Genomic DNA, 13676 nt, shown 5'->3' with positions numbered 1-13676 from the left:
TATACCTCTATGGAAATATAGAAACAATGACTCCGGTGCATCTAGCAATAGAGAACGATGTCATGGAAATCTCTTGACAAACATAAAATTTCTAGAAAATAGGAGGAATCAAGCTATAAGAACAGGTCCCCCTCCTTTATGTACCGTCACAAGAAGCTTGAGAGCGCAAAACTTCGAGAGAGTATACCATTGCTCAACAATCTTTTTCATCTTTTTGCTTGATTCCCCATAACTAGGGGTGAGCATGGTCCGGATTGGGCCAGTACTGTACCTAACCCTGGGAACAACCCGCATAGTATTGGTCCTCAATTTTTGGGACCAAGGACCGATCTTGTTGAGCCTTGGACCTAGGACTGGACCGACCCTATGGGGTTCCAGGGTCAACCCGGGACCAACTGATTATTTTTTTGTTTCTTTTTTTGTATACCTTGAAAGTACAAACAAACTCTTTCAAATTTCATATCCATCAACAATACGACATTGAGCAACCAAACTATGAAAATCGGTACGTATCAAACATAAATCTAAGATAAGATAACAATAGAAATTTTCATTTGCTAAAAACAACAAACCATAAAAACGAGCACGTAAAAGCGAGGCCGAGGCGAGCGAAGAGGCGAGCGGTGAGCGAATAGAGCTGAGAGCGAGGCGAGTAAACAGAGGCGAGGCCTAGGTTTCACAGGCGAGCGGCGAGCGAACAAAGCGAGGAAGAGGAGGGTTTCTATATTTTTTTGGTCAAATCAGGTTTGGGTTAATTGGTTAAGTGAGTTTCTTTTGACTAAAGAAAAACAATGGGTTTCTACTTTCTAATTTACAATTCTTTTGACCAAAAAAAAATCTACAATTCTACACGCCAAAACCGCATAAGAAATGAAAGAACAGAGGCACAGTTGCTAGGGTAGGGTTTAAAGTAAACAATAATATATAATATATTTATAATAATTATACATAACATATACAGGGTTGGTCCGGGTTGGACGGACCGAGGACCAACTTACACAGTGCAGGGTCCAGGGGTCCCAGGACCAAGGATCGACCCAGTCCCCTAGGGAACCGGGTTGGGCCGGTCCAAGGTCGAGAAGAACAGCAATGACGAAAGCACTTTACTGGCCGACGTTGACATTGAGAGCCGAATGCTAGAGGACAAATGCGAATTAGGCAAGACTCTTTTCATCCTTCAAGGGATAAATTGCAAACGTCGTTAATGATTCCAGACAAATCTTTTTTCCCTCAAAAATCAAATTGTTAGGAAATGCACTTGCCAATAATGTAGATAACACAACTTTCCTAAGACTTCTGGTATCATATAAGTCATACCTAACACTTTGGAACGCACAATGTGACTATAAGGACGTTGACATTGACAAGTTAATTGAGGAAGGGGAGAACAGGTTGAATAATAGGATGACTAGACATGAAAATTTTGGGACTAAACTTAAATTGAAGACTTGTTTTTATGATAGGTGTTGGACAAATTGGTTTTTCTCAACAAAAAAAAATTCTCTATAAATAGGTTATATCTCCAAACCTGTATATTATGGACAATTACACTGTTCTGCTCTAAAAAAAACGAATTTTTTTCCATATTGGTGAGATCCTGAAAGAGTTGGTAATTGTCAAAATATTATTGGTTAAAAAAATTATCTGCCTCCTAATTTTTAAGTAACTTATTGGTAACTTACCAATACTTTTCTTGACATTACCAACTCTTTCTGACAATTTGTAAATTGCCAACTTTTCTTATATTTTACCAACTTTTGTTTGCTTTTCTTATTGACACCTTACATTTATCAACTCTTACATGAATGTACCCATCTTTATTTGAGTGACTTACCAATTTTTTATAATTAAAGTACCAACTTAATTTAGATTAGCAACTCTTATTTGACTTACTTAACTTTTTTTATTAATTATTCGATTGTTGTTTTTTACAACTTTTATTTATTATTCATAAAAGCACTTTAATTTTACTCAACTCTTATATAAATTTACTAATCTTTATTTATGTGACTTACCAGCTTTTCTCCAATTAGCTTACCCACTAGTTTAGGTTAAAAAAACTCTTATTCGAGTTGCTTACCAACGTTTATCTGAATTTTTTTCACGTTTATTCATGTTTTTATTCAATCTTTAACTTTTATTTACCTTACTTACCAACCCATTAAATTTTTCTATTCTTCTTAGAAATTACCAACCTTAATTAGAGTGATTACCAACTAGTCTTGCATCATAAACTCTTATTTGAATTAATTACCGATGTTTATTTAATTCTTTGAATCAGCAAAAAATATTGGCAAGTAACTCAAATTAAAGCTAGTAAACCCAATATGACAAAAGTTAGTAAGTCGTTCTAATTTACATTGGGTACTTTCACGTAATAGTTAGTAAATCCAGAGCATTAATAAGTTATACAAATAAAAGTTGGTAAGTTGGTACAAAAGTTTATGATTCTATTAAAGAAGCTGGTAATTTCATAAAATGACAATAAGTTACCAACAAGTAATCTGGTAAAAATGTCACCGTTCTTTTTTTGTATTAACAGTTTTTGTCATTTATCAATACTTATTAAATTTCACCAACGCAAAAGAAAAAGTCTGTATTTCTTACATAGAACAATAGCAATATGCGGACATGAAATTTCCTTTGTGGAAGGATTGATTAGCGCACCGCAAAGATTAATAATTACTCAAAATCCTATATAATGATGATTAGTGATTAGAAGAAATAATACTTACACCCAAGACGTTATTGAACATTATTTGGGAATGGAAAAGACATTATACGGCCACGTGGAAATGAAGCAATAAATTACAGTACTATCGACCGGATCAGTGCTAGAAGATGACTAGTGACACAACAATATTGTACTTTTACAAATTGGGGGAATTCTATTGGCCATCAATTAGAGCATCCAACCTTTAGTTCTCTTCTTTTAATATGTTAAATTCCATTATAAAAGAAAGGGTGAATGTGCAATGTAGATTGGTCATTCACGTGGTCCGATGAGTACAGAAAGTTAGGTAAACCCGCATAGGGCGGCTCATGTCTCATTGATAGGACCTTTGGAAAAGAACAATTCTTTAGGTCTTATGAAAGGACTTCTTCTAAGGTTTTGAAGAAGCTAATCTGTTTCGATCATCCAAGGAAGCAAAGATCCTCAACAGTTGTATTACAAGACTATACATGGACGGAGCTTACACAGAAAACCGAGAAAGAGAAAAACAAATAAGAAATCTATCGTCGGTGTAATTTATTTTTTACATACATTGTAACAGTCTGAATTTTCGATCCTTTTCCCGGGTTCTATGAAATGAATATTTTGGCCAATGCACTTGTAGTGAAATCTCACCCGGAAATGCGCATTCACGGGATATAACCTTAGGGGTAGGGCCGTTACGGGATTGAGTTCGCACGACCAAAGAACTCGACCTGGGTTCGATCTTCGACCATATGAATTGACGAGGGAATGTTTTGAGCCAACCGAGACCGGTCTACTTGATTGATCGTGTCCGAAGGGAACTAGCGACAGACCCTCGCAATTATATGACAATCGAGGTCGTTTCGGGTGGAGTAAACTTAAACGTGATTTGACTTAGTGTCAGTCACGGGTCGAGAGCGCGTAATCCCAATGAGCCACCCGTTAGCTAGAGATAAGCTAAAGTTGCGATTGTTCGATTTTAGTCATTTCTTGAAATTCGGGCCCGGGAATCGAGAATTTTGAAAGTGACAATTTTGAGTGGCCGATGACGTTTTTGGCTTGGCCAACCTTGGGGCCACCCATTTCTGCAAAAAAAAAATGGATTTCGGTCCGGGGCCGGAAAAATTACGGTTTTGCCCCTGTGGGCACCAAGGCTGGATTCGGAGGCCGTTTGAGGTTATTTTTCGCGGCCAAGGTCACTTTCGGGTGGCCACGCACATTTAGAGTGGTTTTGGCCAAAAATTGGAATTTCGACAAAAATTGAAAAAATAATATTACTTTATTCCCGGAACTTTGCAGTCAATTTTCGAGGGCTTGCGCAATGAATTTCGCGAATCCGACGCCATATTATGTTGGCCACGCACATATGGAACGCGTACGTGCGAAAATTGGAATTTCGCCCCGGGACCGGAAAAATGACAATTTTGCCCCTGGACCCGTTTCAGTTCCGAATTTTGGGGATAATTTTGGGATATTCAGGTCTGAAAATATCAGCTCAATTATTGGACAATTGACCCTTTTACCCCTCACTTTTTGGATAAGATTTAATTAGAACCGTTAGATTAGGGGTATTTTGGTCAAACGGCCCGGATCGGCGACACGTGGCGCTTTGGACTGCTATTTTTGACCAAAACCAGATCAGTTTCTCTCTCCTCACCCTCACTCTCGGCAGAACCATCACAGACCAGCTCTTCCTCCTCCATTTTCTCTCTTTTTCCTCTCTTGTTTGGCTCGCCGGAGCTCGTCGCCGGCCACCGGAGCACCGCCGCCGGCCACCGTGCCCCGCCGTGGACCACCTCAGCCCCCTCAGCCTCAGCCTTGCCCTGGCCGATCTTTCTCTCTCCCTTTCTCTCTCTTTCTCCCTCTTTTTCTCTTTCCCGTCCGGCAAAAAGGGCCGCCGGAGCTTCGCCAGAGCTCGGATCGCTGTTCCGTCACCACCCAGCCGTCCAGCCTCGCCGTACGACGCCGGCCGCACCTGTCCGCACAGTGTCCGTAAGGAAGTTACTGTTCATCGCGTCCGTACGGTCACTATTCGCGCCGTCCGTACGTCGCCGGCGACGCCGCTCCCGCTGCTGCTGCTGTTCCGGCCCGTTCCAGCCCCGTTCTGTCTCGCCTTTTTGGGTAAGTGTTTTCCCCAAATGTCATTTAGGACCTCGGGTATTTCTAGGCCCGTTTAGGACTCGATTTAGGCATTTTAGGGGCTATTTTTGTGGCTATTTCGGGACTGAATCGAGGGCTGGAAATTGGTTTGTCGTGGACTGATTTGGCGATGAAATTTCGAGGTTTAGGAGGCTGAGTTAAGGCTGTGATGTTGCAGATTGATCGGGATGAAATTGGGTGCAGAAAATACTGTTTGCTGGCTGTGATATGCCGTGTGATGTGCTGTGAGTGGCTGTTCAATACGCGGTTAGTACCATTAGGACCGGCTCGTAATTTTATAAAAGTGCTGTGAAGAGCCGGGAGTGAGATATGGTGATTTTGAGGGCGGAAAAGACTGATTGATGGCTGTGATGTGTGGTTTTAGGTGCTGTGGGGTGCTGTTTGTCATGTGGTTGGTACTGTTAGGTCCGGCCCGAGATTTTGTGAAATTGCCGTGAAGGGCCTGAACTGATTTGATAACGTTTGGGTGTGGAGAAATGCCAGTTTGTGTGTTGATCGTGTGTGTTGTGATATGACTGTGTGGTTGTGGCTGATTTGGGATTGTGCTTGGGCTGATTGTGGACTGGCCATGTGTCGCGTGTGTGTGGCCGTGAAGTGTGGTGGTGTGGTAGTGCATTCGCGTATTGTATTCGCGTGCCAACAATGTGTGATTGGGTGTTCGTGCGGTGTTTGTGTGATGAGGTTGTGTGTGAAGTGTGTATGTTTGGCAGTGTGTTTGTGTGGTGGCGTGGCAAGTGTGGTTTGAGTGGAACGAGGGTACGGAAATGTGGTTTGGTTGGAAAGGTCCGTCCTGAGGCGTGTACGTTACGCGAGACGATGCCGTCCCTGACGAGGTGACGATGACCGGCCTGACGAGGTGTCGATGCCTGACGTGGTCAGAAGACCGTTGGCCTGATGCGTTTTACGCTGGCGCGGTAGAAGGAAAGTGTGTGTAGGTTTCCGTCCTGAGGCGTGTACGTTTACGCGGGACGATGCCGTCCCTGACGAGGTGACGATGCCCGGCCCGATGGGGTGACGATGCCTGACGAGATCAGAAGACCGTTGGCCTGATGCGTTTTACGCGGGCGCGGTAGTGGTGGAAAGGTTGAGAATGAGTGGGATTTGGCAAGACAAGCGAGAGGATTGTGGAAAGTGACGCATGGTGTGAGTAGCGTGCGAGTGTGTTTGTATCGCGTGATGTGATGCTTAATTATGGGGTAGAAACTGCTAGGCACGGTATGGGAAGTGCCCAAGTGGTTTCTGTCTTATAATTAAGGCACGCGCGCATCTGTGATTCCTTGCTTGTGATGTGTTGGGCTGTGTTATTGTCTAACGTGCAGGAACGCGCGTGATGGATTCCAGGTAGAGTCGCATGTGATTGTTAGTTTGGCCGATCGTTGTGTGTTATGTGTGTTTTCGTCTGGCGGTACGTGAGTGCCTACGTGGGGTTTGGGGTTGTACACTTATTGAGATTCGTCTCACGGTTGTATAACCGCCACTTTCGAACCCGGCCCTAAACCCGGAAGTGCGCCTTTTCTTTTTGGAAGTCCGGGAGCTGCTTGTTGGTGCCCGGTGGAGTGCTGCAGGTAAGTTCCAGAGATTCAAGCCAGAAATTCAGAAGCAGAATGGAAGAGGGCGACCCTTAGGTTTTTCCCTAGGGTGTTTTAGGGGTTGTATAACTTAGGTTATCCGATAGTGAAGTTAAGATAACTAAACCCCTGAACTTTTGTTTAAACGGTGACTGAGGATATTAGTCTATATTTATGTCTGTAATATGATGTTTGTATATTTGGTGTTGTATGAATATGTGGTTGCTAGATTGTTCTGTTGTTCTACCCCGTTGTCGTCATTATTTGTCCGGGGTTTTGTTATTCGCTTCCGCATGTCGCTCTGATGTTTGGGTTGGGTCGGCGACGTTCCTGGGACGTCGCATCATTTCGACCGGAGCAGGGGATGTCGCGAGCTCGTTGGGGTTCGGGGCGTGACATACATAGTCATGAAATGTAATGGAAACGCTCGTCTACTTATGAAATGAATTCATTCACCAAAATTAAAACTATATATGTGTCGGCGCTTTTGCCATGTGTGTATAATGATTTTTTTAAATGGCTAGATTAAAATCCAAACTCGTAAGTTGATTTCAAAGCATTCAAGAGCCATCTTTCCTAAATCATTATTAGGTGCTCTATGAAAAATCAACATTCGGATCAGGCAGGGATTTTCCTTCTTGATTAGTGAAGTCGGACTTCTAGACTATCTTTTAGAAGATGGTGGACAGTGCATTTACTAGGAAATAACTAATGTATCTCGTCACTTTACGATAGTCACGAATTCGGGGTGAGCATCAGTCATATCACATCGACTGTTGATATTTCTTTCGCTTTGGTCATTGAAAATCTTGGTACTATTGATTAGTGCGCGGAGTGGAATATCAAGATAAGTTGAGCCATAGGAACTTTCGCAAGAATACCTTCAAAAAGAAACGATTAGACATAAATAAGCTAAGGCAGCTTTGCTTTTTCACGCAAGGGTATATGGCATCTACTAACTCAAAGTTCCTTTCCTTGTGCTTTCATGAGAGAGAGAGAGAGAGAGAGAGAGAGAGAGAGAGAGAGAGAGAGAGAGAGAGAGAGAGAGAGGATGAACATTCGATATATTGCATATGCTACAGTTTTATAGCCAGAACAGTTCTCACACAAGCTCACAATCCATTTGGTCATGTTGACTTTTTATTCAAAATCAAGATCAAGCACGCTTGGTCAAGCACAAAAGTAGGTTGCAAATTCCTTCTTTTCCTTAGGGCTTGGCACAAGGAGGCATATAAGCCGGCGGTTCGCGCATTTTGTTCGTCTTAGCCGGACCGTCTGTGACGATGACAACCGTGTCCATGCCCCAGCTAGCATGTCGCTCCAAGTGACAGTGCATAAACCATACCCCTGAAAGAAAACGACGACCATGAGCGTGATGAAGCCAGAATACAAAGGCTTACATCTGAATTACGTCGGGCCGACGTCGATAGTTTTTGAGAAAATAAAATGATAGATGAAGTTGTGATTCCATGAAGCAAGGCACTTTGAGAGACACAATGCGTAATGATTCTTTGACTTGTGAGCTTGACAAGTGAAGTACCTGGATTATCTGCGACGAATCTGATTGTCGTCCAACCATTCTTGGGAAGTCCGATTGTGTTGACCAAGGGTGGATCGAGCAAATTGTATGTCTTTGGACTAGTCTTGTTGTCGAAATTTCCATTGCCCATTCCTACCACGTAGAAGCTGTAGCCGTGCAGATGCATCGGATGATTCTCCGCGGCACCGACGTTGGTCCCTTGGTAAATTATTTCAACAGCCGACCCATATTTGATCATCTTCGCTTTCGTCCCTTGGCTAGGGTATATCGTATTATTGCCCACATCGCCGGTGAAGTTGAAAAAATAAGGCGGTATGCTCGGAAAAGTACTGTTATACACTCCATGGATCTGGCTGTTGAAAATAAGAATCGCCCGATTGGCGTTAGTCCATCATGATTTGTCCTAAACTTTATATCAACATGATTTGTATTTAGAAATTCAATTTGTACCGTGTCATATCATCCATCATATAATGAGATTTTTAACTTGAAATCTATATCAAATGTCTTTCGTGCATTACCTGTAATATGCTTGTAAAATGTCAATCGTAGGAGTCACGAAACTGATGTTGTTCAAGCTGGCTGATAGCCTATTTCCGTCCGGACCAGAGCACGACTCATTCGCGCAATATATTTGATTGACGGAAACTGTCATGAAGATCCGCTCAGTGATTTTCAACGGGACACTAACGGGGTGCTGTTTGCTTGCTAAACTCTTCAAACGGACCGTGAAATTGCCTGCGGCATCCTTGTCATCATAAGCCGGGAGAGATGGAGAGTACGGGGTTGACGGCGGAGTGTAGTTGCCACTGTACTGAAAGATCCCCGTCGTGCTAGTGTTGTCGAAGGGAGCGGTTGTATCTGCGAAAGGGCTTCCCATAATGTAGTAATGGCTAGGAGATTGTTTCGCCATGACCAAAACATCCATGGTTTGTCCGGGAGTTATCATTATGTAATCGGTATTGATGGGTTTTAGGTACGCTCCGTCCATTCCAACCACCGTAAGGTTGTGTTTCGCGATGCCGAAGAACATTTCTTCGTTCATCGCCGCATTGATGATGCGGAGAAGGTACGTCTTACCATAATCGACCAATAGGCGGTATGTTGATGCTGCAACAAAAATTCTATGCGTGGTTAGTGATCAAATGAGGCAAGTCGTCCCCTGTTCATGACATTAGAGAAGCAAAAATTTTCGTTATTCGTATAAGACCAAGCAGAAAATGGAATTGCTTGTTGTAGAGTAAGAACTCGCACCTTCTTGACCTTGTTCACAGATTATTACTATTATTGTTATTATTTTACATCGTCACCTCTCCCTCTAGATCCAGATTGGAGTCTAACTGATGGCCCAACATAAATATATGTGTATATTCATTTATGTAACCAACATAACTTCAAAGGCACGGAACTATTGAATATGGTACACTTTCGACCAACAAAGTAAAATTCAATATTTGTTTTTGCAACAAATCAGAGGAAAGTCATATAAATTGAATTAGTACCATTAGAGCAATCATATAGATCTCCCGGTTGACCATTGATGGCGAACGCATCCGATATGTTCGGATCGCCGCCGGTTTCGAGTGCCTCGTCAATTATGGCCATCACATCTCCGTTATACCATTCACCTGGCATAAAGAGAAGCATACAAGTCCTCATCGTCATTATATTGAAGATTGACAAAAGCTAACATCTGTAGTCAAGACGGAAGAGAAGGAAAAGAAAAAAGAAGCAGCAGCTCGTGTAACATTCTAATGGGAATAGAGTGTGAATATACCGAGAATAATTAGCTCTTCCTTGTATGGCTTAGTGTAAGGGTAGGTGGTTCCGGGTTTCGGATATATGAGGATGGCACCGTGGACTGTGGCACGTGACCAGTCGCTATGGGCATGCCACCAGAGCGTCCCTTCTTCATCGGAAAAGGAAAGTTCTTGAGTGAAGCTCGTTCCCGCAGGGATGGGGCACTGTGTAATGTTTTCAGGACCGTCGGGCCAAGGGTTCCTAGGCTGCTTGACTCCGTGCCTGTAGATTAAAAGTACTTTCATCGTTAAGCATCACGCTTGCTCACATGCTCGCAACTTAATTAACTCATTCTCTAATTATTAAACATTTTTTTACTATAGCCTCTCGTCGCTCGTTTGATGTGGTTACGCATGTCATGGCCAAATTCACATGAATCAATCACATGGTCAAGAAGTATTGACGATTTAAACTTTTGGGAAGAGCTCAATTTTGATTTATCATAATTAAATGAATAATAAGTAGGGTGGACGAGAGCGTTGAGTTGTGAACTATATAGGCCACCAGTTGAATATTGCTGGGAAGGATTGATGATTAGTCCCCTTTGATCATGGGAATATATTCTTTAGGCGGATTGTAGCCATTGGAGGGAAAAAAGAAACAGCATAGCTAATTCCTACTTTAGTGACCCAATTAGCTAGATGTTTACATTGTGGTGGGTAACCACATATACAGATGACTTTTTCCCTGCTTTTGATGCAGCCACAGGTCCTACACACACAAAGCCTAGTTCATGTGACGAAGCTGTGGGAGTATTATGGATTTTGATGACCAGACATGCAGTACAGTTATTTCCACAAAAGAGGAACAAGAAAGAGGAAAGGTTAGGAAATTATTTTTCGAATCTATGGAGGAAAATGGGGGCTTCGTACGACAGAACTGTCTTTTTCTGTGAAGCAGAAAGACAGCACCAAGTTGAGACTCCACTTGAAAGAAGAGAAGGGGAAGATGGTAGGGGTCCTTCTGCTTTTGTCCTTGAGCATCAATGCACTATGCTCTACAGTCTACAACAATACATGTCCTCCTTTGTAAATCACATATTAAAGTCTAAGCAACGACAAAACGTAAATATTATTGCCGGGGAGCGATTTATCGCATATTGTTTTGATTTGATTACCGCATAATAATGAGCCGCGTGTTTACCGTATAGGACATTATGTCCCCGAGAGAGAGAGAGAGAGATTTTTTTACCAGTGGATGGTGACGCCGTAGGTGCCGTGGTTGTGGACGGTGACGAAGACGGTGTCGCCCTTGTGAACCCGGATCACCGGCCCCGGCCAGCTCTCGTTCACCACCAGCATGCTCTTGGTCGTACACAACCTCGTGAAGTTGGTTTCCTTCAGCTGCAGCAACAACAAAAGAGAAACCCTCATCGTCTCTTACGCATTTCTTCTCGTGTAAGCATACATGAGCAACTCAAACTCAAAGTGCCTTGAGACAAAGACGCCGTCTGCGTCACCATCAGCACACTTACCACGAAATCGTAGTGCTGGACATTGCCTCGAGCCATGCACAGAAGAGAGCCGTATTCCAAGAAGACGAAGCCCAGAAACGCGGCGATCAACGCCATCTTGTTACCAGTCTCCACTCTCATCTTCTTCTCTGCCGCTTTCCCCCAAAATCGATCTCTTCGTTTGGTGTGTTTTTTCTCTCGTGTGCTGTGATGGTAAAGCTGGTTTTGGCCTTCTTATTTATAGCGCCTTGTCTTACTCTTTCGCACGGAAGAGGAATACGGGGTCCCACGCGGAAAGACCTCGAGCACTAAGGACCTTGGAGTCACTTGTTTTCATTGTTCACCTGTCCCTCTTCTCTATTTAGTTCAAATGAAAGACATTGGAATCGAACCGGTGATATCGCGCCTATACTCATTTCATCGAGCATTACATTGCATATATATAATTCCTGCTAAGGTGAAGGCCGTCTCGTTGCGCTCTTTGATCGAGGATTTGCGAACGATCACAACAACAGACAATACTATCGTAACTTGAATTAGGCTTGCCATCGCAACTAAAGTTCCTAAATGAATTACCATAACATCTATTTATTCATAATCTGACGAGCATCGATTTCGGGATCGGCTTTTCAGACACCGGAATTGTGAGGGGAAAATTACCAAAAAGTCCTAAACCTATTGTAATTGTGCCAATTCAATAATAAGTTTTTTTTATGCCAATTGAGTCATAAACTTTTTGTATTTATGTCAATTCAATCCATCCAGGCAATTTTGGCTTGCCGAAGCTGACGTGGCACAGCTGGAACCGATGTGCACAATTTTTAATAATATTTTTCGAACTTTTTATTTTTATTTTCGCTTTTTCTTTTCTTTCTTTTTTTTTCCTTCCCCCTTCTTCTTCCTCCAGTCGGTCGTCGGACCTCGGCAAAGGCCGACGAGGTCAACCTTGCTGGCCTCGAGCGAGCCTCACCATCATTGGGGGAGGTCGGCCTCGCCATGGTTTGGCGAGGTCGAAACTCGCCAGATAAAATTGCTGCCATGGTATGCGAATGTTCTGTGAAATCGCTGGGCACTGAACGTTGTGGGCGATTTCAAGTCGAGGAGTGAAGGAGACACAAGCGAAGAGATGAAGACAACGCAGACACAAGGTCCGCCTCGCCATGGCCGAGCGAGGCTCAATATCGCTGGGCGAGGTTGAGCCTCGCCAGTGGCTAGATCTGGCAAGTTCGGACCTTGCCCAGCCATGCCGAGGCCAACCTCGCCTAGCGACGGCAAGGTCGAGCCTCGCCAAGGGCAGGCAAGGCTCATCGGCCATCGTCGAGGTCCAGCGACCGGCTGGAGGAAGAAGAAGGGGGGAAGAAAAGAAAAGAAAAAATAGGAAAAAATAAAAATAAATCGAAAAAAATAAAAATATTATTAAAAATTATCCACGTCGGCCGTGCTATGTCAACGCTGGTAGGCCAAAATTGGCCGAATGAACTTAATTGGTACAAATGCAAAAGATTTAGGATTCTATTAGCACAAAAAAAATGTTTAGTATTAAATTTGCACAATTGTAATAGATTTGAAATTTTTTTGGTAAAGCATGGCAAAGAAACACCAACCTATCCAAAAAATCTAAAAAACAAAAATTGAAAACACACACCAAGGAAGGGCTTAAACACGTGGGGAAAATGTTTGATTCCCTTTTCCCTTGTATTTGCTATTCGGCAATGGTCCATGCAACTAGGGGTGAGCGGTTCTCGGTCCGGTCCGGTCCAACCCAAAAACCGGGAACCGGACTGGGAGGACCGGTTCCCAGTTTCTAGGACCGGGGATCGGACCAGCTAGTCTTGGGACCGTGGACCGAACCCGACCACCGGTCCGGTTCCAATGGGACCGATCACTTATTGGTAAAGGCAAAAGGGAATTGAGGAAATTAGATTAGGCTTCCTATTTTTTTCAAAAAATTTTAAAAGTAAATAAATATATATATGAAAAAATTAGAAAAATATATATTTATCAGTCTGGTCCAGTTCCCACCCTAGAACCAGGAGCTAGATCACCCGAAAACCCGGTTCTATTTTTAGGAGCCGGGAACCGGAACGATATTCCCGAGAACAGGACCAAACCGGTCGATCCGATCCGGTACGGTCCGGTTCCCATTTGGGCAGTCCATCTTGCTCACCCCTACATGCGACCCCACAGCTCGTGTCGTCAATGCTGTCGTTCGTGGTTTTAGGGCACACCACTAGTGAGATAGTCACATGAATTTTGGAATTGATTTTTTTCCTTTTGTAGCATACACATGGTCTATCTAAAATTTAGTTTCATAGAATCTCCTACACAAATATCATATCCGCAAAAAAATTTATAGTATTATTTTCCTAAAGAAATTAAATAAAGCTACAGAAATTTACTTGAAAGTCATCTTATTTGATAGTTTGTATGATTGAATGTTTCCCATAAGATTTCTTC

The 13676-nt window shown here is 42.9% G+C and overlaps 2 protein-coding genes across 2 annotated transcripts in view; both read right to left on the bottom strand.

The window, feature by feature from the left end:
- The window catches only part of LOC115663696 (putative laccase-9), a 96174-nt gene that overhangs the window by 39506 nt on the left and 42992 nt on the right, over positions 1-13676 (bottom strand). The window lies entirely within an intron of this gene.
- Positions 7536-11440, bottom strand: LOC115686785 (laccase-14-like). The gene is made up of 7 exons (XM_030612181.2): positions 11241-11440; positions 10958-11109; positions 9744-9988; positions 9469-9594; positions 8488-9076; positions 7967-8319; positions 7536-7773 (listed from the first exon to the last, which is right to left on the bottom strand). Exons 1-7 carry the CDS (start codon positions 11358-11360, stop codon positions 7634-7636), a joined length of 1725 nt encoding a protein of 574 aa, XP_030468041.1. The 5' UTR covers positions 11361-11440; the 3' UTR covers positions 7536-7633.

The sequence above is a fragment of the Syzygium oleosum genome, unplaced genomic scaffold (assembly GCF_021117445.2).
Source record: "Syzygium oleosum isolate NSW1041296 unplaced genomic scaffold, Sole_v2.1 Sole_v2.02, whole genome shotgun sequence".
NCBI classification, from domain to species: domain Eukaryota; kingdom Viridiplantae; phylum Streptophyta; class Magnoliopsida; order Myrtales; family Myrtaceae; genus Syzygium; species Syzygium oleosum.
The sequence above is the reverse complement of the archived record's forward strand: the minus strand, read 5'-3'. Positions and strand labels throughout refer to the sequence as shown.